General features: G+C 50.6%; 7 protein-coding genes across 7 annotated transcripts; 3 read left to right on the top strand and 4 right to left on the bottom strand.

Annotated features, from left to right (window-relative positions):
- Positions 1–2,503: 2,503 nt before the first annotated feature.
- STEHIDRAFT_157373 (uncharacterized protein) lies at positions 2,504–2,986 on the top strand (the record flags this gene model as incomplete). Its single annotated transcript, XM_007304716.1, has 3 exons — positions 2,504–2,706; positions 2,762–2,843; positions 2,921–2,986. The coding sequence occupies 3 exons, from the start codon at positions 2,504–2,506 to the stop codon at positions 2,984–2,986; spliced, it is 351 nt and encodes a 116-aa protein (XP_007304778.1).
- A 2,538-nt stretch (positions 2,987–5,524) lies between these two features.
- On the bottom strand, positions 5,525–6,775 carry STEHIDRAFT_58148 (uncharacterized protein; the record flags this gene model as incomplete). Its single annotated transcript, XM_007304531.1, has 3 exons — positions 5,525–5,814; positions 6,443–6,662; positions 6,719–6,775. Coding segments are annotated over 3 exons (567 nt in total), but the record flags the coding sequence as incomplete, so codon positions are not given.
- Positions 6,776–7,852: 1,077 nt separating this feature from the next.
- On the bottom strand, positions 7,853–9,579 carry STEHIDRAFT_147459 (CAIB/BAIF family enzyme; the record flags this gene model as incomplete). Its single annotated transcript, XM_007304715.1, has 8 exons — positions 9,328–9,579; positions 8,976–9,254; positions 8,834–8,912; positions 8,622–8,778; positions 8,415–8,564; positions 8,186–8,355; positions 8,044–8,128; positions 7,853–7,981 (listed from the first exon to the last, which is right to left on the bottom strand). The coding sequence occupies exons 1-8, from the start codon at positions 9,563–9,565 to the stop codon at positions 7,853–7,855; spliced, it is 1,287 nt and encodes a 428-aa protein (XP_007304777.1). The 5' UTR covers positions 9,566–9,579.
- A 67-nt stretch (positions 9,580–9,646) lies between these two features.
- Positions 9,647–11,774, top strand: STEHIDRAFT_168905 (uncharacterized protein; the record flags this gene model as incomplete). The annotated part of the gene is made up of 4 exons (XM_007304714.1): positions 9,647–9,992; positions 10,046–10,211; positions 10,265–10,628; positions 10,671–11,774. Exons 1-4 carry the CDS (start codon positions 9,737–9,739, stop codon positions 11,772–11,774), a joined length of 1,890 nt encoding a protein of 629 aa, XP_007304776.1. The 5' UTR covers positions 9,647–9,736.
- Positions 11,775–12,081: 307 nt separating this feature from the next.
- Positions 12,082–15,801, bottom strand: STEHIDRAFT_131560 (DUF663-domain-containing protein; the record flags this gene model as incomplete). The annotated part of the gene is made up of 5 exons (XM_007304713.1): positions 12,082–12,644; positions 12,699–14,543; positions 14,602–15,226; positions 15,285–15,644; positions 15,700–15,801. 5 exons carry the CDS (start codon positions 15,799–15,801, stop codon positions 12,082–12,084), a joined length of 3,495 nt encoding a protein of 1,164 aa, XP_007304775.1.
- Positions 15,802–16,053: 252 nt separating this feature from the next.
- STEHIDRAFT_157369 (uncharacterized protein) lies at positions 16,054–19,410 on the top strand (the record flags this gene model as incomplete). Its single annotated transcript, XM_007304712.1, has 6 exons — positions 16,054–17,182; positions 17,248–17,397; positions 17,448–17,735; positions 17,800–19,096; positions 19,161–19,275; positions 19,327–19,410. 6 exons carry the CDS (start codon positions 16,054–16,056, stop codon positions 19,408–19,410), a joined length of 3,063 nt encoding a protein of 1,020 aa, XP_007304774.1.
- Positions 19,411–19,900: 490 nt separating this feature from the next.
- On the bottom strand, positions 19,901–23,584 carry STEHIDRAFT_168902 (2-oxoglutarate dehydrogenase complex E1 component mitochondrial precursor). Its single transcript, XM_007304711.1, has 9 exons — positions 23,180–23,584; positions 22,877–23,126; positions 20,966–22,821; positions 20,866–20,910; positions 20,652–20,808; positions 20,492–20,592; positions 20,386–20,436; positions 20,193–20,333; positions 19,901–20,124 (listed from the first exon to the last, which is right to left on the bottom strand). The coding sequence occupies exons 1-9, from the start codon at positions 23,537–23,539 to the stop codon at positions 20,071–20,073; spliced, it is 3,015 nt and encodes a 1,004-aa protein (XP_007304773.1). The 5' UTR covers positions 23,540–23,584; the 3' UTR covers positions 19,901–20,070.
- Positions 23,585–24,124: the final 540 nt, after the last annotated feature.

Here is a 24,124-nt window from a genome sequence, read left to right as displayed (position 1 = left end):
CTGGTCCATATACGCCCCCAATACTACATGTGCACCTGCTCCCCCATCAAAAACATGGTTTGCTTTCTTCAGAATCGACCAGAGGTGGTTCTGGTGCTTGTATAATGTCTATGTACATTTAAACTAAATTACCACAACAAGAACGGTACCAAAAACGCGTAAATTGGTGTTTCGGTAATTATATTGTGGCCCAATATGCTGTTTTACCCCCTCAGCGCCCCACAATTAGTGCAGGACAATTTTGACTAATGTTGCACAGTAGATCTACTTCCCAAACATCAAACTATATTGTCCAATCATCACTTCAACACCACAAGACATTCTAACCATGGCAACACCCCCAGGGTAGATGTTCTCCTCCTCCTCCCCTAGACGCGGCACCACTACCAAGGCCACGATCATTGTTTTTGTGTCCGGTGTGCTTCCCATCACTTAGTATTGATATGGGGCTACCCATTACAGCAAAAACCAAGACAATCGAACCGCTATATCCCCAGTTCTGGCCTGCCCACCCCCTCCCACCGTGCTAGGGCGATATCTTGCTGACCGTTTACGCTATAACTTTGGAATGAATGGACCGATTCCTTCAAAACTTGATTTTGACCATCTTATACATTTATCAATGTTTGTCAAATAGTCAGAACCCCCGAAATCGTCCTCCTTCATGTTGCCGAAATCGGGCCACAATTCACGTTTTTTACGTCAATTCCATCGAAATGACACCTGGCAATGCGATCCGTTCGTCCTAATTCACAAAACTCACAAAGTTACCGAAATACCCCCAGATCACCCTGTTTCCCCTACCGATCTACCCCCAGGTACCCAGTACCCCCACCCTAGCATCCCTACTATTATTCTACCATTTTCCCGTATTTTTATCGGCCACCGTTCTATCCCTATTCACCCTACGATCATCTCTGTCCATATTCTCCATTTTATCCATCCATAACCCAGCCCGTTCCACCATATACACCCTACCTACCCGCCCTACCCATTTCCCAGCACCCCTACCCCATCCCCTACCCCCTACCCTACCCCTAGGACCACCCCCATACGCCCTATCCCATCACCCTGGGCCACCCGGCCACCCAGAACCACCCCCGGCTGCCCCAATAGCCAGCCCAGTACTGACATTTATAATTCTTGGGCCAAAGGAACCTTTGTAAAGGAACTCCTTCTTACTATCAGGTACATTTATAAAGGTGGTACATCCTCTGGTGGACGCACTCCTGGACTTCGGCTCAACCCCTTTTCATTAAAATACCTTTAAACCTTTCTATAAACATATCTCTTTCTCTGACGGACACGTATACTTACATTGGACACATATACATACTTCGAACACGTACGATAATTGGCTGGACACGTAGGGAAGAACTGCGGACACGATATCTTATTCGAATATGGACTACCACGGCGTGGCTTAGCTCTGGCTCGGCGGAGCAGACAGACTCTTAGGCTGATGTGGCGGACCTATATGACGTGGCAGTTCTCACGAACTTGTACTAGTATAAATATTGAACCCTTGTAGTCGAGATTTGCTAACCTGTTCACTTGTATTGTACCTACAGTGTTTCAGTTGAATTCACCAGAATTCTCGATATCGTCTTGCGCGACCTCAAGACGATACCCCTCGAATCTCGACTACTGAAGAACTTTATTATCAGAATCTTGAATCCACATCAGCTCTAGCAGGACACCTGCCTCAGAAGAGGACACCTCATCTGAACGAACTCGATCCTAGACCGGACGCCGCGTCTAGACAAACCGAGCCAGAACCCCAGATCTAGAACCTCCAAAGCCCCTCGCTGATCACCCAAGCTGACGGCACCGAACGACTTGATCGTTCCCCGCTTCACAAAACTGACGCCACCCTTAAGCCTAGCTTAAGCCCGGTCGTAACAATCCCTGTCGATCTTAACGGTGCAAGTGCTATGCACGAACCCGAAGAACCTGCTCACGGCCAAATGCCACCCCTCTATATCCCTTGTTCTCCTACTCTCATCATACCAGCTCGTCCTTCCACTTCCATCGTAACAGCTCACCCCCAGACCCCTTTCTATCAACCTTGACCCAAAGCCCTGGCTCAACCATTTTGAACACCTTCCCCCTTTTGTCCCAATTGTTTCCTATTAACGATAACTCGGTCTCGTCCCTTACCCTTAATAACCCTACCCCGCAGAACCCTGTTCCACTCCAGCCCATCTCCAATAGCGGAACCACGTCCACCTTGGAGTCCTCTAACTATCTTATCTCCATCTTACCCTGTCTCCGCATTTATTTTCACGATTTCCTCACCTACACCAGAAACAACACCCACGTACTCGCCCAAGTTGCAAATTCTGACATACAGGTGCACGCCCTCGCCTACCATCGGATCCAGGCTCAGGTTGATGCCCAGTCTACCCATGTCGAAGTACGCAAGCAGGAACTCAACCTGGCGCAAAGACAACTTGGAGCCGGATATTGGGAACAGAATGACATCGCCCTGGCCCTCTAGGACATGGGAGCTGAGGGAATCATTGCCCACGCCCGTGCCGCTCGAGACAGGGAGGCAGCACATAGTGAGCATGGCAACAATAGAGGAGGAGACGATGACAATGGCGACAACAATGACAATGATGAAGATGAGGAAGACGCTAATGGAGGTGGTGCAGAAGATACTGCAGGAGCAGAGCAAGAGGGAGATGACACTGACGTTGAAATGTACGAAGACGCGCAAGAGGAAGCGGAGCCCGAGCCTCCCTGACCTCACCCCCAGAATACTCGTCCTTCCACTCGATTACATCCCACTCCCTGTACCCAAGCCTGCTTCCACCCCAGCCCAGCCATCTGCAAGCACTGTTGTTACCTTCGTTACAAGCACACCCTATGCACTGACACCAATGCCATACCCCTTACCCTGGCTTTTTTTGGACAGACCGCTAAGAAACCCTACTACGCCACCGTCATCCATCGATCACGAGAACCAGCCGACCTTCGTTAATGCTGGTACTGCAAGCATCATAGTCATAGCAAGAGGACATGCCCAAGTCTCGCGAAAAAGACAAACAAGAAGTGATGGGCGAGGTTAGACACGTGAAAGGTGCAAACATTGAACAAGGGTTGGGACGTAGAGAGCCTCGGGCCCTGGTAAGTTTGAGGACGAACTTGATGCGTAGGTAGAAGGGGGGTAATGTTATGGACACTCTTTTTCTTTGTTACCTCGTATATCTTTTCCTTTTCTTTTCCTTTACCATGTTCCTAGTGAGGCGGCATACTCTCGGACTTCGGCTCGACCCATTCTCTTTAAAATCCCTTTAAACATCCTATAAACATGTCTTCTGCTCTGATGAACACATATACTTACTTTGGACACATATGATATCTTTCTGGACATGTATGATGGACTATGGATAAATAGTTCTTTTGGACATGTATAATCTTGGCTCGGCTTGACTCTGGCTCGGCATTGCATACGAACTCGTAAGCTGATATAGCAGATCCTGCGAAGGTGGCAGTTCTCACAAACTTATATTAGCATAAATATCAGATCTCTGTAGTCGAGACTCCCTAACCTGTTCACTTGTACCGTACCTACAGTATTTCAGTTGAATCCACCCAGAATTTTCGATATTGTCTTATACGACCTCACGATGATACCCCTTGAATATCAACTACAGAAGAGCTTGACCATTGAAACCTCGAACCCACATCAGCTCTAGCAGGACGCCTGCCTCAGAAGAGGACACCTTATCTGAATGAACTCGATTCTAGACCAGACGCCATGTCTAGACAAACTGAGCCAGAACCTCTAAAGCCCCTCGCTGATTGCCCAAGCCAACGACGCCGAACGACTCGATCGTTCCCCACACCACAAAACCCACGCTGCCCTTAAGCCTAGCTTAAGCCCAGTCATAACAGCAATTATGTGGCCCGTGGCCGGCCTGAATAAAGATGTCAAAGCAAATGGGATAGAATGTATGTAGCGTAACAACTAGATATTTAGGTTCTCAATAATATTTATAAGGCGGCATCATTCCACCCTGGACTCCTCCACTTCCAGCTCTGCAATTCCCTCTGCTTCACTTTCCACCACAGGAACCTGGAAGCCCTCAGCAGCCTTCACCATCTTGCTCATCCACCCCTTAGGAATGCCTATGCCCTTTTACTACTAAATCCAGCTGGAGTCTTTGCTACAACGGGAGTTATCATAAGCTACGCGTCCTCGTAAGTGTTTTTGTAATCGTTCTTGAAACCATCGCCATACCTTCATCGAGAGGAGGATGTCGTTAAAGAAGATGACGACTGTTATGACTGAGCTTAAGCTGGGCTTGAGGGCGATGTTGGTTTTGTGAAGCGGGGAACGATTGAGTCATTCGGCGCCGTCAACTTGGACGATCAGCAAGGGGCTTTGGAGGTTCTGGATCTGGGGTTCTGGCTCGGTTTGTCTAGACGCGGTGTCTGGTCTGGGATTGAGATTGTTCAGATGAGATATCCTCTTCTGAGGCAGGCATCTTGCTAGAGCTGATGTGGATTCAAGGTTCTAATGATAGAGCTCTTCTGTAGTCGAGATTCGAGGGGTATCATCTTGAGGTCGCACAAGACGATATCAAGAATTCTGGTGAATTCAACTGAAACACTGTAGGTACGATACAAGTGAACAGGTTAGAGAATCTCGACAACAAGGGTCTGATATTTATACTACTACAAGTTCATGAGAAGTGCCACATCATCTAGGTCTGCCACATCAGCCTAAGAGTTTGTCTGCTCCGCCAAGCCAGAGTCAAGCCGAGCCATGATAGTCCGTGTCAGAAAAAAATAATGTGTTCGCAGTCTTCTCTACGTGTCCAGCCAACTATCGTACGTGTCCGAGGCAAGTATACGTGTCCGAGGCAAGTATACGTGCCCACCAGAGAAGGAGATATATAGCAAGGTTTAAAGGGATTTTAGCGAGAAGGGATCGAGCTGGTATTAAAAGAAAATATATATGTTTCTTACCTACATATGCATGAGCAAAAGAAAACAAAAATACCCTCACCGCAAAGACAGCAGTCGAGGCAAATTAGCGCTGATTTGACTTGGCTACCGGCCCAGCGATCTTACTTACGCCACCCAGCTGGGGCCACTTCCCTGATCTTTATCGAGATCATCTCCCCCTCGTTCCTTATCATCCTCTTTGAGCGTTCTCTGATCTTGTACTGCTCTGTAAAGCTCACATGCTTATTACTGTACTCGATTACTGAGCCATTTTCTTATCCTTGGATCTCTATTTATTACACTTGATTGTTGCTTAGAGATCTTTCTTTCTCATTTGTTGGCTCTTTCTATGGCGACATTATTGACTCATTGTACTTAATAATCATTGTCATACATGATTACTATTTTATTCTGTAGCTACATATATAAAAACTCGTAGATACACTTGAATAAAACTCAGACTTGTTCTGGTCTGTTTCCTTCCTTGGGCATCTCCTTAGCTTTGTCCTAAATAGTCAAGCACGACCTAGAGAACCTAATCGAGTTGTTGACAGGAGTGTGTCGCCTAATTAGGAATGTGGTCAAGAGATATACGAAGTAACTGAGAAGAAAAAGTGTCCATAACAATGACCTTTCCAAGACGCTCAGTGTTCAAGTTCTTTGGGAGAAGGAACTCAAGCGACTCAAAGTCTGATTTGCCTGCATTCATATGTATAACGTGCCAGGTAATGTTTGCATGATCATTACCAAGGTTGAGATGAAAGATGTCCGGTTTTGAAAAATGGACGGACTTGCGGATAGCTGTCAGATCATCCAGACTGAGTGTGGCGGACGTTGCAAGGAACAGTGTATGAGCTGCAAATGCACAAAGAGTCTTGAGCTGTAAGGAGCATACATACGGACATATTCTTTTTTCCTTTTCCTTTTCTTTTCCTTTCTTTTTCCTTTCTCCTCTTCTCTTTTCCTCTACCGTCTACAAGCCTGCTAGCCTTCCCACTTCCATCCTCCTCGCGTAAATCCCGCTTCACCCACTCCGAGTTTCCCCTACATCCCCCTGGCTACCACTTCCGACTCCCCCCGGCCTTACTCCTTCCTCATTCCCATATCGCTTCCGATTAGCCCCCTCACGTTCAACACGTGTTATCCTGGATTAACTGTTTCCTCTTTCCGATTGGCTATCCGGTTATACCCCGGAGTCCGGCTACCTCGTCAACCGACTTAGCCGGTCCCCCGTTACTTCTATCTCTCACATTCTATCCAATTGGCTCAGAACCTCCTCCCCAGCTCTTCGCCCCACGTAGTATATATAGTGGTCTGCATCTATCTACGTACCCTAGCTTTGAGCTCGTCAACACCTGGACTAGTTCATTGACTCAATCTACCTTTTACCCCTTCAACCTCGTCTCTTCAGACCGTCTCACGAACACCATCTGCGACCTCAACCCGCCCCTCCACCTTTGGACAAGGATCAGCCATGGAAGACACTCAAGATTGACGTCGAGCAAGCCTGGCCGTGACATGGGCTTTGAGTAGATCTCACGGAACTTCTCACCCCACTGTGTGATACAGTGAGCCTCATCGACAATAAAGGCTCCAATGTGTTTGGCGAAACAGGCTTTGTTAAGCAGAGAGCGCAATTTGTCGTGTTTCAAGCACATGTTAAGTGAGGTGATGACTACATTGATGTGGCCGTCTTCTATGTCCTGAGAAAGAGTCAGTCAGTACTGATGGTACAGAATGAAGATCACAATGAAAGCACCTTTAGTATCTTGTCAGAGTAAGTCTTACCGTTGCGAGCCGCTGCTAAGAGCCCAACCTCAGTGAACTGACAAGCCTTATATTACTTTTCATTAGATCTCGAGAGGTAATGGAGACAGTCTAGACATTCACCTGGTCCGCTTCAAGACTGTTCAAGAGAGAGACCACAATCAAGACCTTTGGACTTTTCTTCTGGTTTGTCTTCTTGTTCAATTTATCATCACTCTCTTCTTTGCGAGCTTGCTCCCAGTAGAATACCGGAAACATAAATGCAATTGTTTTCCCTGAACCCGTTGGTGTGATCAGCTCACAGTCGATCCTTAACACCAGGCACTCTGTGATGTCTAGCTGCCACTCATGAGGTGTAATAGCACCCTTCGAGCGGATCACACACTGCTCTGTCATAATACAACATGCCTCTGCTAAATCATAACCCCACTCCTTCTTAGCTCATTCTTGTGTAGCATCCAGTAAAGCATATGAGCAAAGACATTGGTAAATGTGAAGAATTCTTATAACATCCATAAAGTCACTAAATGACCCTTCTCCTTCTTACTGTAATTTCTACAAAGGATGACACTTCAAAAATAAAAATAAAATGATGGAAAGGGTCACCTCGAGAACTGCCTCGGAGAGCTACCGGCATACTCCCATAAGGTTGTGGGTTCAAGCCATGGTCGAGTCGCTCATCACCATTAGCCTACCTGCTTGTACCATCTCATCTCTCCTTGAACCATGATAAAGTGTTTATGTGCACTCAAGAAGAGCTTGGAAATATTGCTTTAAGTTTTAAAGGAGTCTCTAGCTCCTGTAGTGTGATGTACAGAGCAAGCAACATTTGACATCAAGAGGTTACAGCAGATTTGCCTCATATAAGGCTCAAACCCACATCCTTGTTGAGATGACCACTCATTTCCTTTTTATTTTTCGAAGTGTCATACTTTTTAGAAATCACAATAACTACTCCCTTGACAAAAACCATAACCATGATGGTCTACAAGAAAGAAAGATCTAACTAGGATAATGTGATTCAAGCTGAAATTACTCCTTCCTTTCTGAAGTGGCGAATGACATCTTCGTTATAGCCAAGTTCTTCTAGAACCTGCACATGTTTTTGAGTAATATATATGTAAATTTATGTGATACTAATGTATACCTCATCAGTGTGTTGTGCTAACCAAGGGGGTGGGCGATTGACACTCATTCTCTTTCCATTATAAGAAACTGCTGGGCCAACCATCTTGATACGGCCAGCACGAGGATGCTATATGAAGTAATATATCCATAATCAATCATAGCCTATATATCAGATCAGAATAAACATACCTCTACCTCAACAACAAGGTTTCTAGCCTTAGCTTGGGGGTGCTCAAAAGTTTGCTCAATATTATTAATGGGACCAAATGGGACACTGTTCCATAATCAACCCTGTGCTGATATATGATAAATATATGATGTGAAGACATACCCAAGCCCTGAGAAACATTGAAGCCAATGATCTCTTGTTTGTTTCATAAGTGTTTTTGATATAATGACAATCAATGCATCACGATTCATAACACGGGCAGTATTTGAGCTAAACCGTGGATCAGAGCTGAGTTCTGGACGGCCAAGAATCTTGTCTGCAAGAATGGCAAACTATACATAGCTCAATGATAAGGAAGTAAACTCAGTCATAAGGAAAATCATACACTGACCTGTCTCTCATTACCTGCACCTATCATGAGATATCCATCCTTGCAGGGAAAGACCTGATATGGCACAATAGATGGATGGGCTGTTCCATGTCTACCAGCTTGAGCACCAGTAATAAGGTAATTTGAAGCAATATTTGCAAGACCCGCAACCTATATAACCACTCATTAGAAATTTGACATTTTTATGAGCTGCCACAAGATACTGGCCTGTGACTCAAAAAGATTACAGTCAATCCACACACCACACCCTGTCTGTTGCCGAGACAATAGAGCTGCCATTATAGCACCATGTGCATAGAGCCCAGTCGCAATGTCTGTAACAGCAACACCAACCTTAGAAGGTGGTCTGTCTGGTTCACCGGTGCTAAAACAGACTGATCATTAAAATATGACAGTCAATTAGCATTGGAATATCTCACATGTGCATCAAACCTGCCTCTCCTTCAATAACCACATCATAGCCTGCAGCTTTTCGATAAGGTCCAGTCTGACCATAGCCTAACCATGAAGCAAGGACTTGAGTGAAGTAAATAATACTGGCAATGGGAATGTAGTACGGACCAGTGATAGATGTGTATATGAGCTTATCATTGATTTTTCTGCAATCATCATACCCCAAGCCCATTGATGCTAGCTTTCCAGGAATGTAATTCTCAACCAGCACATCGGACTTCTCAATTAGTTTGTGAATGATTCGAAGGCCTTCTTGTTTCTTGAAGTTTATTCCGATGGAACGTTTGTTCCTGTTCGTTGCCAGGAAATAAGCGGACTCTGGAGGAAGATGTGAGGCTTGCTCTGGTGCATCTGGAGAAAGAGGAGCTGCGGGAGGGCTCCACGACCCTATAATAAGGCGGTGGTTAGCAAGGTGATGCTGTTGATAAGAATTCAATGGCTTTTATAGAAATGCTCCTACTGGTGTCGTCTCCCCGTTGCACTTCCTCAACCTTGATGACGTCCGCACCGAGATCAGCAAGAAGCATCGTCGCAGTCGGGCCAGCGAGCACCCGAGTGAGGTCCAAGATGCGGATATTCTGAAGGGGCGGGGGCATCCCTTGCATAGTGTTAGCCTCGCATCCCGTTTTCGACTGATAAGCCCGCGACAAGGGGCGCGATGAAGCCAAAAGCCGCCTAGAGTTTCCAAAGCGTAGCATAGCGCGAGTGGTCGCCGGTGAAAAGCAGTAAAGGGATAGCGGCACCTATATTTCGGTCAAGCGCGTTCAGTTCAAACCAAACCCTAGCCGCCAGCCTTCGGTCCGAAGTTCGTCTCTTCAACTGGCCAACAACTGGCCACCATCGACAGAGGCGACAGGGAGAGAAACGACATGACGACGTCCGTAACGCTCATCGATTTGATCTCTACAACTCCCTACCTACTTGCTTACGCCCTCCCCCTTCTTTTGTTCTCACTCGTTCTCGCTTTCGCTGGTGCTTTCCTTACTGTTGATCGATCGCGTTCCTTCGTACCCAATCGTGAAGTTCCCCAAATCCCGGAGTCATATCCTACCACAAAGTCCAATCACTTTCGGTTTTACCTCGAAGGCGGCATTGGAGGTATCTTGGTTGGATACTGCTTTGGCTGTATGTCCTGCCCTCTTTCGCTCCAAGTTCTCAGTGTCTCATGTCTCTTCAAGTGCACATCTCAACTTGTTTCTCCCTCTTGATACCCAATGAGTCCTCTGCGACCGCTCTCACAGACAAGTCATTTGTCGCTGTCTGGTTCCTTTCCTCCATTCCGTCCGCCATCTTAGCTGGGCGGTTCAAGTGCGCTGCCCTCGCGTTCACAGGCATCACGGGCGGGTGTGTCTTCCTCGATGTCATATCTAATCTATGTGTTAATACATGCTTTCTAGCACCTCACTTGCTCTAGGCGTATCCGTCGCTTTCCATCCTGCTCTCCTTACCCGTCGCATCCTCGTCGCACTTCTCGTCCCCATTCTCACCATTCTCACCCTTCTTCCCCTCGCCAAGGCCCAGCACCATTTCATACGTCTTGCAGCCAGTGCGACCGGGGCTCTAGGTCTGGTCCTCTCCATTGCTTTAATGGCGCATGTCTCCTCCTGGGCGGACATTTGGGATAGATTATGGCTTAGTAATGGCGAAGATTGGGGCACAGCCGCTGAGCACGGCTTGAGTGCGGCATTTTGGTTTATACTGGTGCTAGGATGTGCAGCGGACTTCACTCTGAACAGGTGCTTCGGAGGAAATCCAGACGAGGTGCGTTCATCTGCTCTCATATTGCATTTGTTCTGAGTTCAGCATGCGCAGAAATGGGATTCATATCTGGCCGATTACGCTACCTCGCTCCCCAATTGTCCCGATCGTGCGGGCACCTTCCAACCCAATACCTCTTCGTTTTGGGATCGTATACTTCATCCGGCAAGACATACACCATCCCCACTTACCCAGTCTCGTTCCCCGGGCTTGACTGAGTACCCGCTTTCTTCTGTGGGCTCACCACCACCTTTTTCAACCACTGTCCAGGATCTCAGGGCGGAGAAGACTGGGTTTGCAGCCCCAAGTGCCGTTTTCGAATACGAGAAAAAGCCCGGGATGCTTCGCAAATCGTCAGACCGTCCCTTCGCCCGCCTCATGGCACTGACACACTCATACGCCTCCGAAATTACCAACACGCCCGGTCTCAAAGGTGGGCGTAAGCGCGAGGCAGTGAAATTCCGCCCTCTTAGCCATGACGACGCGTTCAGTTCAGACGACGATAATGACGATCAGACCAAAGTGGACGATGCCCTATCGCTGCCTCCACCTCAGCGCCACCTTTCCACCCGTACGACTTCTTCCAGGACACTCGCAAGCGGATTCGACTCCCGCACCGTATCGAAAGCCGAGGATCTGTTCTCCCTCAGCTCAGAGGCTACTCTCGAGGCAGATAGTCAGAGGGAAAAGAGGCGCGTGACAAATACTGGGCGCACCTTTGATGATGGTCCTATCCCCGAATACTCTGACGGCGAAGGGGAGGATGTCACGGCTGGGTCAACTATCCGTCGAGGTTCTTCCGGGACGAGTCTCCCATTCACCACGAGACATCGCAACAGTAATGCGGATGTTCTTTCTCTCGTTCCCATGGTCCCCGGTCAGAGGCCCTATCCACCGATTCCTTCAGTTGGGGCCGTACCGATGACTGCGTCGCTCATGCATGCCTTGGATCGCGTCGCTGTGGCTCAGCAGGATGCTCTCATCAACACCAGCAATATCGAACCGGCCGGACTTCCTGTCGCCGCAAACTCATCGCCTGTGCTCCCCAAGTACAACGCGACAGGTCCTTCCGGCGCTCGAGTTGGTCAAAGTTGGGATTCTTTTTGGAAAGATGTGACAGATAAAGCGAGCGAGGACGTGAGGCGCTGAGGACGTGCGCTGTATCGTTGGCATGGTATCTTGATTTGTTCTTCTCTTCGACTTTTGTTTCCCCGCTCTACATTTACTTCTATCATGTGCCCTGCTGCTGCTGACTTGCAACTGCAGATCTTATGTCCTTCACGAACGCGTCATGACCCATTACGACTGTCTATTTATCGTTTGTTTATCTCTACGACCACTGCGAATGAATGATCGCGTCGTTGGATGTTGTAGTACGCTGTATGCTTGTATTCAGGACTGGCTACATCCATAGCCTTGCCAAACGTAGCTAAAAGAATGCAATACGCGGGGAAGATCAAGTTTTACGCCGTTTCCGTGCTCCTCCCACCTCTCTGTCGGCCTCTCTTTTGCTCTTTATTCCTGCCATACGCATAGCCTCTTTGCGCTCGTCCTTTTTCTTCTCCGTTTTCTTCGCCTCTTCCTTCGCCATCTTCACTCTCTTTACATCCTTCCTCGCATCTTGCTTCTCTCGCCGTCTGATTACCTGGTCCTTCCTGATAGCCCGAATCTGTTGCATGACTGCCAATGCTTTCTTCTCCTCCGGCTCGAGCACGACCGCTCGCTTCTGCAGATAGGTCTGATGACTCTGCGGCTTCATCAGTTTCGGCTTGGATGCATATGGTAAAGATGCCTGCAGCTTGCGAGGAATTTTGAGAGTATTGAATTTGCGGGCGGGTCGCTCGACAGGTTTGTAGATCGAATTTGTGGACTGGGGTGCGGAGAAGCCTTGCTCGCGCCGTACTTGACCGGTAAGACGCATACCAGCCCAGTGAACGCCGTTCGATAACAGCAGAGAAGTGACGGGATTATAGAACTTGCGAGGCTGGATAGAGTACCACGCACGCAAAAATATGAGATCTACGAGGATAACTTAGCCATAAAATCATCGGAAAATATATAGATGTTGCTCACCGCTCATAAGTACTTTATCTTCAAATGTCGCCCTAAATGCACCATCTGGCTTCGGGAGCGCTTTCTTGACTTGGCCTCTGATCCCAGACACGGTCCTGATGTTTGCGCCTTCGAACTTTGCCACCTCGAGAGCAGTGGTGAACATGTCCTTTACGAAAGCCGTGTTCTTGAAGATTTTGAAAGGTACGCCCGTCAACTTAAGTTTCTTGACGATCTGTGTCGACCGGTCGATATCCAGCACTACGCCTGTCGCCGATATGCGGAAGGCTGCAGTGTCAGCACTCAGCGAGTTGAAAGCGCAGAAGCCGGTGTTGGGAAGCGCGACCGGGCCGTAAAACGTAGCGTAGCAATGCATATGTTCTGGTGTGTATTTGAGCATACGCATGCGGATGGAATGGTCGTCGAGAGAGTATATCGGGACCGTCTGGAATCGTCTCCAACCGAGACTGAAAACGAGGGGATCGTTGGACTTGAGAGTGCGTGCGTGCCATCGATGTCGTTTGATACGGACTTGGACAAAACCAAACCGTTCCTCTGCAGGGAGAAGACCACCAACAATGAGTGGCCGATGGGGATCGAAGTGCTCTACCATTTCGCAAGGGACGTCTTTGAACTCGATGCGAACATATGATCCTGGCCGATGGCCTTCCACGAGAGCTCGAGTTTCCAGATCGACACCTTCGAACTCGGCGCGATTGAGCGACTGTTGGCGGGAAATTTCGTCCTTTTTCTCATCGTAGAAGTCCTGCTTTGATGCTTCTGGATCGTCGTATTGCTCGTCGAACTTGCGCTTCAAAGCCTCTTTCTTGGCGAAGAGAGCTGCAGCACGAGTCTCCCCCAGGTCCTTCACCGGGCGACTATCCTCTGCCCCTTGACCGCCCTCTAAATCCTCATAATCGCTTCCCCCCTCTGCATCCTCATAATCGTCTTGCGTTGGATCCCGTCCCTCACCGTCACCTGCGCCGTCGTCATCGCCATCGCCATTCCCATCACCAGTGATGAAAAGACTCCGTATCGAGTCGAGCATTTCATCATCCCACTCCGTTGAGATATCCGTCGGAGGTAGGGGTTTCGACATGTCGAGAGAGGTCACGTCTAGGTCAAGATCACCGCGCTCCGTTTTAACTTTGAAGAATTCGTCTTCGTTCTCCTCGGTATCCATGCCGTTCGGTTTCTCCTCCTCGGTTTCTGCGCGATTTCGTAGAATCTGCGAAGGAGCGAGCTCGCTGGAATAGATTAGCTTTGTCCAATCCTCCTTCCGTCGCGCACGAAGAGCAAGCTCAAACGAGGCGACCGCCTTGCCCACCATGTTGGCCTTCCACCGCGGGACGTCCGCCTCGCCTGTTTCCTGACCCTCGCCATCACCAGACTCATTTCCATCCTCAGCTCCGCCCTCATCGTCTTCAGAATCCATCACTTCTCTGCCTACAGCCTGACCGTCTTCGTCATCTCCGCCCATGTCCGAGTCACTGTCCGCGTATTCGACGACGTCCCGCGCACCGACCTTGTTCAACCGATCGACAGGACGATGTCCCGTCCGTTGAGACGTCCTTCCACCGTGGAATACCTGTGAGTCGTTCTCCGCACCGTCGTTAACTTCTTCGCCGTCGGTGATATCTTCGTAACCACTCCCCGACTCCTCGTCCTCGCTATCCTCGTCCTCCTCATAATCCGCGAACTCGGGTTCCACACGATCGTCGACAGAGCGGCTTGAGGACGGGTCGACGACTAAGTTTCTTGATGATGATCCAAGCAGTCGTATCTGGCTGCGGGCGACGACGTCTTCCAGGGTCTCGTCCATGTCTTGAAGATCCATGACCATCTGTTCTCCCTCACCCTGCGGAACTATTCAGAACAAGCATAAGCGCTAATGTAAGTGGTCGGGTAGTGAGAGGGTACTGACCATCCGCATTCCCGCGGGAGAAGCTGCCGGGCACGTTAACCCACACCGCATCTTTGTCGTATATGACTCCACCAACATCGCTCATGGGAGCATGAATCAGAAGTTTCTTCTTCTCGCTCAATTTGCGCCTCTTCTCCGAATCCGCGTCTGGGAACGGACACGGATCTGCCAACACAGTGACACCATTTATCTGCAGATCTCCAACACCCGGAATGTGAACCATTGTCCCATCTCGCAAATTTGTTCCCCTGAGATAGCCGTACGCAGTCACCGTCCGGTCACACTTCCCCTTAGACGAACGAATTTCTTCTCGTGGGGTTAGGTCTTCGAAGCGGTCGGCAAGGAGGTAAGGATGAGAGTTGCGAAAGACGAGTGGGCGGAATTTCATGACGGAAATGAAGCGGGATAGGTTCAGGATCTCGGTGTCGGGGTAACGTCCGTTGAGAATGCCGGAGAGATAGAAAAGTTTTGCGCCCTGATAGATCTCTGTCCAAAAGCGCTTCTTGAGTGCCTTTTTGGTATCCCGGAGAATAGCAGCCTTCTTGATCAGGTCCAAGTGGGTGAGGACGCCAATGACTTTGGGAAAACCATGGGCTTGTAGAATATTGAGGAACTCAAATGTTTCCTAGGGCACGCCGTAGGTTGTAAGGTAAGAAGAACAGAGGGTAATGGCACGGACGCACCATTTCGAAGCCATAGGAACCGTCAATCATGAGGAGGACAAGGTCAGCGACCTTGCCAATGTCAATCATGGAGTTGAGGTCATTGTTGCATTCGATGAATGTCAGCCTTCGCCTCTTACCACTGACGACAGTGACTGGTCCACGAATCTCGTTCAGGGACTGTTTGGTATACCTGCGGACGAGACTCCTGACGAGAGTGCTTTTACCGACTCCGGGAGGACCAACAACGGCGACTATGATTGGAGGAGGTTGGTCGTCCGGAGTCCTGTCAACCAGAGGGACATGTAGACGAGTTTGATCCTTCTCAGCTGCACGCCTGCCCTGACGGTCAGCCCGTCTACCCGACTTCGGGGCAAAAGCCTACAATACAAACGAAGATGAGGACGCGGCCAGAAAGCCAGTAGAAGCGAAAGACCTTCTCGTTGAATCCGTGCTGCTTCTCCTTTGCCTTGCCTTTCTTGTCGGCCTTGGCCCCTGATTGTGCTGGTCGATGAGCTTTGTGTGGTGTGTCCTCCATGGGTGATGAGAAGAGTTCGAGAGAAGATGTGGTAGTACAGGAAGTGTGGCAATTTGCCTCGAATTTGCCACACCGGCGAAAATGACAAGTGCACACGTGACGGAGTGGCGCGTGACGAGCTGTGACGGCGCGTCGTCTTGGCGCGATTCGGTTGTTGATCGCCTCCAGGTTGCTGCTCTCGTTCGTTCGCCAGCCCGCCGTCTTGCATTTCTTTCTCTCCCTCGGTGTCTCCCTATCAGCCCCATATCTACCATGCCCGGCGGCTCTCGCTTTGATTTCAGCATCCGCGGCGACGAGCAGGAGCAGCATCGTATCCAGCTCGAACACAATCTCCAGCACACTGACCTTTCTCTCCATCTCTCGTCCACACCAGAAGACTACTCCCTCGAATACCCTCGTCATAATTCTGCACCCTCGGCGCCTTTCTCTGTTTTTCACTCAATGGATCCTTCTCGTGACGAGTTCGACGCAGACGATCGCTACAGCCATCTCCACGCATGGTCCTATCGCACCGCCGAGGACGAAGACGGTGTCAATCCATACGGCGGTGAAACCATGTCCACTGCCGCTCATCATGCTAGCGCTCTTACTCTCAGCGCTGGCCTCGGTGGCAGGGGTGCGAGACGTGACATTAGCCTCAGCGGGGCGGAATACGACCCGGACAGGCCCCTTCACGACCTCGTGGCCAACATTGACAGTAAATTCAGTCTCTTCGATGCGGATCGCACGCGATCTAGGAACTTTCCTGTGAGTACCTTCATTATCGAGAAGTCACATTGTTCTCTGACCGCCGCCATGCAAACGCATTCAAAGTCGAATTCCATTCCATTCGACCCTCTTATTGTCGACAACACAGCTGAGCTCGATCGCCTATTTGAGCCCCAGGACTCACGAGCCACACCTACCCGCATGCACCCTTCTCGCTCACCAAACTCTTCTGCATCATCGACCTCCGAACTAGACACGCCCGACCATAGCACATCAGCGAGACCCAAGCTTTCCGATGCCCTTTCACACCTTGCCTTTTCCCCCAAACGACCTCGATCTCCAGCTGCTCGCTCCCCTTCACCAGCATTCGCTCCCCTCCGAAGGCATGTCAAGGCTGCATATTCTTCGCACATCGCCGAAGGAGAACCAACTCCTCGCGCCAAGAAGACCCACCGCCCCCAATCACATCAAACGCACCACCCCGAGGTTACAATCCGTCCTCCAACTCCTTCCACCGGTAATTCCAAGTTTACCAAACTTGCTCGTGGGCTCGCTCGTGATATAGAAGCCGAGCAGAGCCGATGGGACGTCTATCAAGATGCTATGCAGAGTGAAGTTGATTTTGTCCCGGGCCCCAATGTACACAGCACCCTCAAGCCCAATCGCGTGCACGGTGGGTACTATCTCGGATATGTTCTCTCTTCAATTTTTATTCTAGGCTGACCTTGGCGCAAACAGGTCAATCACTTTTTCCAAAGCGAGGAACAAATAACTCGGTCTACCTGCCGGACGTGACAGGGCTCACCAGCGCTATTGAGAGTCCTTCAAAGGCTAGATTACATCACTATCCTTATCAAGACAACCATGATGAATATGGCGACGGCAAAGGTTTGTCGTTTCAATAGCAAAGCGGCTATCTTGCTGAAAATCCTCTATAGCCCGCTTGATAGCCACACTAGCTCTCGTACAACAAAAACTCGCCCATCTCGACTCCGAGAACACTACTTCTCGTCACCGCATGTTAGAGCTCGAACGCGAGTTGGACGGGTGCAAGCAAGAAGTTGTACGCGAACGCGAACGCGTCTTGCAGCGCGAGGATATCATCAAGCGCCAGCAGATGCACCGGTCGGATACAGCCGTTCGTGGAACCAAGGGCAAAGGCCGTGCGGAAGAAGATGTGGCGGAAGTTCAGAAAAGGTATAAGCAAGCTGTCGAGGAGAAGAAAGGTCAGTCCAAGCTTGCTCCTTCCCGTCATGTATATTAGAGACGCTAACTGTGACGCAGCACTAGAGGCTTTGATCCAAACTTTACGGAGCCACATGACGCGCCTGACCACTGAACTCGCTTCACACCAACGTCTCCTCGACGAACTCCGCACGTTGCGGGAAGCTGACTCTCATACTCTCCAAGAGAAAGTAGGCAACGTCGATCGTCTTCGCACCGAAGTCGAGAAGGTCGCTGGCGAGATAGAGGTTCTGAAGGGGGTTGTAGAGGAGGGCCTACGCGAACGTCGAAGCCGCCAGGATCGAGGCCGTATAGAAGCCACGGAGCCTGAAGAGATTCGTCAACCTGGAACACGTCTGTACACCGACCGGCCGGACTCAGACATCGAGACTGAAGATGAGAGGGAAGTGCAAGCACCGGAGTACCATGGCGAGTCGATGTTGGAATCGCGTGATCCTTCATATTCTGCCCCGCCTTCTCCCCCATCCAGACCCGTCGACATAGGGCAGTCCGGTCGGCGTCACTACGTCGATCCCAACGAGCTCGAGCGTATCTCAGTCGAGATGGAAGAACGGCGCTCTGAGCGATCGTATTCTCGCATGTCCGACTCACACTCTCATTCTAGTGCACACTCCCAGTCATCTCAACATTCAGCACCTGCTGGTCGTGCGTCGCCTCGCACTGGCTCAGAACGTAGCGTGTCATGGAATGGCAGTCATATCGACGAAGAACAACGAAGTAGACCAACATCTCCTGCTCTGTCGCATTCGTCTCAGCGATTAAGAAGGCATTGCTCCAGCCCGTCCCAGATTCAGGGCCATAGTAGACCTACAGCCCCGACTCCATCTCATGCCGCCGGTAAATCACGCAAAAAGCCAGCCGGCGACTTCTCTTCTATGCCACTTCGTCGTTCTGCGCGAAGTGGTCAAGAGCCAGAGGTGGCAGCTCCTGCAGCTGCACCTTTCCCTCAGATCCGCGGTACACGTCTCGAACGGATGTTTTTCTCGGCCCCCGAGCATAACGTCAAGACCTGCAGAACTTGCCGTCGTCGTCGTGCGCACTCTACTGGTGAAAGTCTTGGCGAGGCGCTTTGGTCTACCACGAAGAGAAGAAAGGGGGCTAAAACACGCGTAAAGGCCCCGGAGGATAGCGACGCTGAGAAGGATGATGAAGGGTTCGAGGATGGAGAAGAGGTGGAAACCGCCGGTGAACGACGGGCTGGTTTAAGAGGAAAGGCAGCGGACACATATCCCTACAACCTCGACTTCTTAGCAAAGGGCACACCAAAGGACCGCGTACCTCCGCAGACCGTGCTGATGAAGGTACTGAGGGAGCTCGAAGATGATTTCACTCATTACAAAGGGTATGTGCCTTTGATATCGTTCACCACCTCTCGTTCATCAAAATTGACATCTTTTGTATAACAGGATTTATACCGAGTTGGCGGACCAATACAAGCTCATGGACCCCACTTCGAACGTTGTCAAACGCAATGTTCTAGCCGACCATCTGCGTGAAGTAATTGACATTCTAGAACAGAAGGTACGTTGATCTGAATATTTTTCGCGGCGTTTCGCTCATAAGAAACCCTAGGGCGATCACATTGCTTCACTTACCGACCTCTTGACCTTCTCGGACAAGCCGGTTGGTGAGTCCGCCTCGAGAGACAAGAATTAGCAATGTAAATGTACAAGGCTACGTGGATGAGGGCGGTGGCGGCTTACTTCACAGATGAGACCGTAGATGTTCGGTTGAGCGAGACCTTTCACGCATATTGCAGGCAGCATATAGTCTTCGAGCTTGGTGGTATATATTGTATTCTGTCGTACATTTCTGTATATCTCAACACACAATCTAGTTTCTGTACATTTCCTTGGCAAAGTTGTACTTCTCGGTCGACATGTGCGAGTTGTAGCGATGGATACATAGTTGGGGTCTTAAATATATTCCCCTCTTAGTGTACTCGCCCTCTCAGAGTTCGGAGCTAGATACGCCCAAAATCGCCCGTAGACAACTCGTAGGAGGGTTGTTCGGTGGTAATCATGAACGAGTCTGCTCAAAGCCCCCGCACCGGTCGGACAACATCTACTATGGCTCGATCTAAGACAATGTACTCTCATGAAATCCTAGCATACCGAGTTGCCCCACAATGCGATAGTCGAATTTGACACCAGCTCTCATTCAAACTCTCATTCGAACCCTGCTGACACATGGTGCACACGATCACAAAGTTCACAACGAGAGTGCGAAAAGAGGAAACGTTTATTAACTGTCCACGAGAAAAGCAAGATATGATGCACGATAACCGCCAAGGCCATAGAACCGTCAGACAAACAATCATGATCCGAAAGCGGTCGCAAGGAAGGCTTCGATCTCCTTCTTGTGCTGGATCTACAAACGGGCAGACATGAAGTGTCAGTAAGATGAAAACGTATCGGCCTGCAGGACGCAAGGCTTACCTTGCTTCCGGTGGCGACGGAACTCGTTGGCTCCCGACCGGCGTAGAGAGGGTACTTGCCCTGGTGGTGCTTTGTCTCCTTGCCGGCCGTGTAGATACGGGGCCCTACGTAAGTCCAGGCGCCATTGTTGAGCGGCTCCTCCTACAACGGTTCATGAGCCACCAGCAAGCGTATAATATGATGAGGTTCTAACCTGACACCATAGAAGGTCTGCGTTCGGGTACTGGTCAAGATGAGGTGTGACCTGTGGCACCGCGATGAGTGAAGAGCAAAGGTACTGTGAATGAAGAAAAACTTACGAGATCGTATGGGAAAGGTGAGATCTGCTCGATCCTGCTGATCGCGACGTCCTTGATACCCTTCTCCTCCCGCTCCGCGAGGAGAGTTTGATAAACTTGACCTGGACAATCGTGTGGTTAAATATGGCCGATAAGGAGTCAGTCGCAGGAAACTACACACCAGTGCAAAGAATGTGTCGTCTAATCTGATCGGGGGCAACCAGATCTGGAGATTCCTCTGGGAGGTATCTCTGGAAGGTCGTCTCGCCCGTCATCTCATCCAGCGACGAGCGGGCCTTAGGGTGGCGCAACAGAGACTTGGAGAAGAACACGACGAGCTGAAGTCATGGGTCAGGTGAGAGTCATGTCTATGAGGAGAAAACAGCTGAACAAACCGGTTTGCGGAAATCACGGTGAATTTGACGACGAAGGACATGGAACTGTAGACCAGAGGATCAGCTAAACCGTTCTCGGCGGGTGAGCAAAATTGCTCACATAGTTGGCAGGCGTGGTGGGATACACGATCTGCATGTTGCAATCTTGATGTTGCCTCTCGATCTTTTCTGCTGTAGGGAATACATGAGGATGGTCGTCACAGAGTTGCAAGAAGCGCTCCATCCTAGCACTAGAGTGCTCCGGGCCCTGGCCGTCATAACCGTGAGGAAGACTCATGACGAGACCGGTGCGCTGTAACCATTTGCGTTCCCCCGAGGCGATGAACTGGTCAATGATGCATTGCGCATTGTTGGCGAAATCACCGAACTGCGCCTCCCAGATAGTCAGGGCGTCAGGAGAAACGAGGGAGTATCCCAACTCGAAGCCGAGAGCGCCGAACTCAGAAAGGGAAGAATTGCAGACGACGAAACGGGCCTGGTTGTTGCCGAGATTGTTGAGAGGAACATACTGGGCCTCGTTCTCTTGATCGTGGAGGATAGCATGACGTTGAGAGAAGGTGCCGCGTTCGACGTCCTGGCCTGATACACGCACATGCTTCTTCTCGAGAGCAAGGGAGCCGAATGCAAGGGCCTCAGCGGTGGACCAATCGATATTCTGGCCTTCTTGGACAGTCTTGCCACGACCGTTCAGGATACGAGAAAGGTTGCGATGGACTTTGAAGTTCGGAGGATACGTGGAGATGGTTTGACCGATGTGCTTGAGCGTTTCTTCGTCTACACCAGTAGGACGGGTGGGAAGAGTCTCCTCCGCGAGCTGCTTGGGAGAGGGGAAGCCCTGCCAGGGAGCGGAAAGCCATTCCTTGCTAGTTGGGGCGTAGTCCTTCGCAGCGTTGGCGGCAGTCTCTAGCATCCCCATGACCCACTTCCTGTGCTCCTCGATATCCTTCTCCGTGAACGTGCCGCGGTTGACGAGGAACTTGGTGTATTGGGTGAGCGGAGTGGGCTGCTTTTCGATGGCTTTGTACATGCGGGGTTGCGTAAAACTAGGCTGGTCCGTCTCGTTGTGTCCGTAACGACGATAGCAGACGATGTCGATAACGACGTCTTTCTTGAACTTGGCACGATAATCGGCGGCGAGCTGACACACGAAGGTAACGGCCTCGACATTGTCGCCGTTGACGTGGAAAATGGGAGCATCCAGAGACTTGGCGATATCCGACGGATAGGGCGTCGAGCGGGCGAAGCGAGGATCAGTGGTGAAACCGATCTGGTTGTTGACAATGAGATGAATGGTTCCACCAGTACCATAAGAAGGGAGGTTGTGGAAGCCCATGGTCTCGTAGACGACGCCCTGGCCAGCAAACGCAGCGTCTCCGTGAAGAAGGACACCCATCGCAGTGACATGGTTGGTTTCGTCGTTCTCAAAGTGTTGGATGCCACGAGTCTTGCCGAGTACGACGGGATCCTCGGCTTCAAGATGGGACGGGTTCGCAACGAGAGAAAGAGCGACCTTCTTTCCAGAGGGTGTGGGACGAATATAGTTTGCACCAAGATGGTATTTCACGTCTCCTCCGGGATCCGAGTCCTCGGTGGAGGGCGAGAACTCGTTGAGGATAGCCTCGATGGGTTTCCGGATGACATTCGCGAGGACATTGAGACGGCCACGGTGGGGCATGCCCATGGTGACATGTTTGACGCCATGATCGACAGACCTATCGATGAGAGCTTTCATACCGGGGATGAGGGCCTCGCAACCTTCAAGACCGAAACGCTTCTCGTTGGGGTACTTCATCGAGATAAATTTCTCGAATGATTCTGACCACATAAGGCGATCGAGGATCATGCGCTTCTCCTCGACAGTGTAGTTCCAAGGCTTAGGAATTTCAACGCGTTGACGGATCCAGTCGCACTGATCCTTGTCCGGGATATGGATGTACTGTATGCCAACCGCACCGCCTGATGTGGAGTGGTGTCAGAGAAGACTTGGATCCGAGGCAAGAAGAGAACTCACAGTAGATTCTCTTTAAGGTCTTGATGATGTCACGGAGTGGCATCGTTGACCTATCATCGGTCATGAAGTGGGGGAGGATACCGGGGCCAAGGGTGATCTCCTTGTCGAGATCCCGCTCGGAGAACCCGTAATGGCTAAGTTCGAGTTCCGGAGGGTTGACGTCCTGGAGGTCGGCATCGAGAATTCCGAGGGGGTCGAGTTCTGCGACGTGATGTCCACGGACTTGGTAGGCACGGACGAGAAGTTGCACCTGTGGTCGGGATGTGAGGATGGGGAGGGATGAAGAGACGGAAGCAATTTCACCTTGAGATGATCATCGAGCTGAGCACCACCAGAAGCATGGAGAGCTGGTGCACCATCTGCGGGAGCTGGTAGGAATCTGGGTGGGGGCTGGAAGGCGTTTGCCCCGAGGCCCTTGTCGAGGCCCTTAAAGTAAGCATCCCAAGAAGCATGTACCGAGGACGGGTCCTGTCTCCAGTGACGATACATCTCCTCTGCATAGTACGCATTGGTGCCGTTAGCAAACGGGTCATTGGGAGAAGGTGCCTTTGCGGGAGTCGCAAGGGCACGCTGGACAAGAACGGAGCCCTGGGACACGTGCGCGAGCTTGTACCTGCCCGTCGCAGAGGGGCGGAGGCGAAGGAGAGCTCGTCTGTTGAGCATGGTGGAGAGTGGTTAGACGGTGCGCTGCCTGGCGTCGTCGTTCCCAATGGTGGTCGTGGAGATGGTCAGCAGCGCGCCCGCCTTTTCGTGAAGTCATCGACCCTCCGGCCCCGTCCGTGCCCTCTCCCGGCCGGTCTCCCGACCATCCTTCCGACCCGCCCAGCATCCCCCGATCTGGGTTCTCTTTGACGCCTCCGAGGAGATGTTCGCCGATCAATTATTCCAGCGGTTTGCAGAATCGTAGTCGCACCCAGATTTCTCGCGGAGAAGCCTGTGCTCCACTCGGAGCTGTCCCCGGCCATTCCGACGGGCCACTCCACACGGGGCCACAGTGCTCGTCCTCGAGCCAGCCTCGATGCTGCCACTTAAATATTGGGTTTTAGGACTGTGAGTGTGTCAACAACACACTAGAATCACTTGTACAATTTTTGAGATGGAGATATCTCGAAACATTGCTTTACAGTGGAGGGTGGCCCGCGGCCAGAGGACGGTGGTCGTGGCGCTCACAACCTGTTATGGGAGTCGGTTGCGTCAGAAGAAGCCGCAAGCCCCATCGCAGAAAAAAGCGACTGCGACTACGATTCT

The sequence above is a fragment of the Stereum hirsutum genome (genome assembly GCF_000264905.1).
Source record: "Stereum hirsutum FP-91666 SS1 unplaced genomic scaffold STEHIscaffold_8, whole genome shotgun sequence".
Taxonomy (NCBI): domain Eukaryota; kingdom Fungi; phylum Basidiomycota; class Agaricomycetes; order Russulales; family Stereaceae; genus Stereum; species Stereum hirsutum.
This window is presented reverse-complemented; position numbering and strand designations above follow the sequence as displayed.

Bases quoted from the DNA above. Each gene is read 5' to 3' on its own strand.
- STEHIDRAFT_168902 (XM_007304711.1), bottom strand. From the start codon at position 23,539: ATGCTCAACAGACGAGCTCTCCTTCGCCTCCGCCCCTCTGCGACGGGC. The intron at 20,334-20,385 runs GTTAGAACCTCA...GAACCGTTGTAG, and splicing joins CAGACCTTCTATGGTGTCAG to GAGGAGCCGCTCAACAATGG. The intron at 20,125-20,192 runs GTAAGCCTTGCG...GCCCGTTTGTAG, and splicing joins CCGTCGCCACCGGAAGCAAG to ATCCAGCACAAGAAGGAGAT.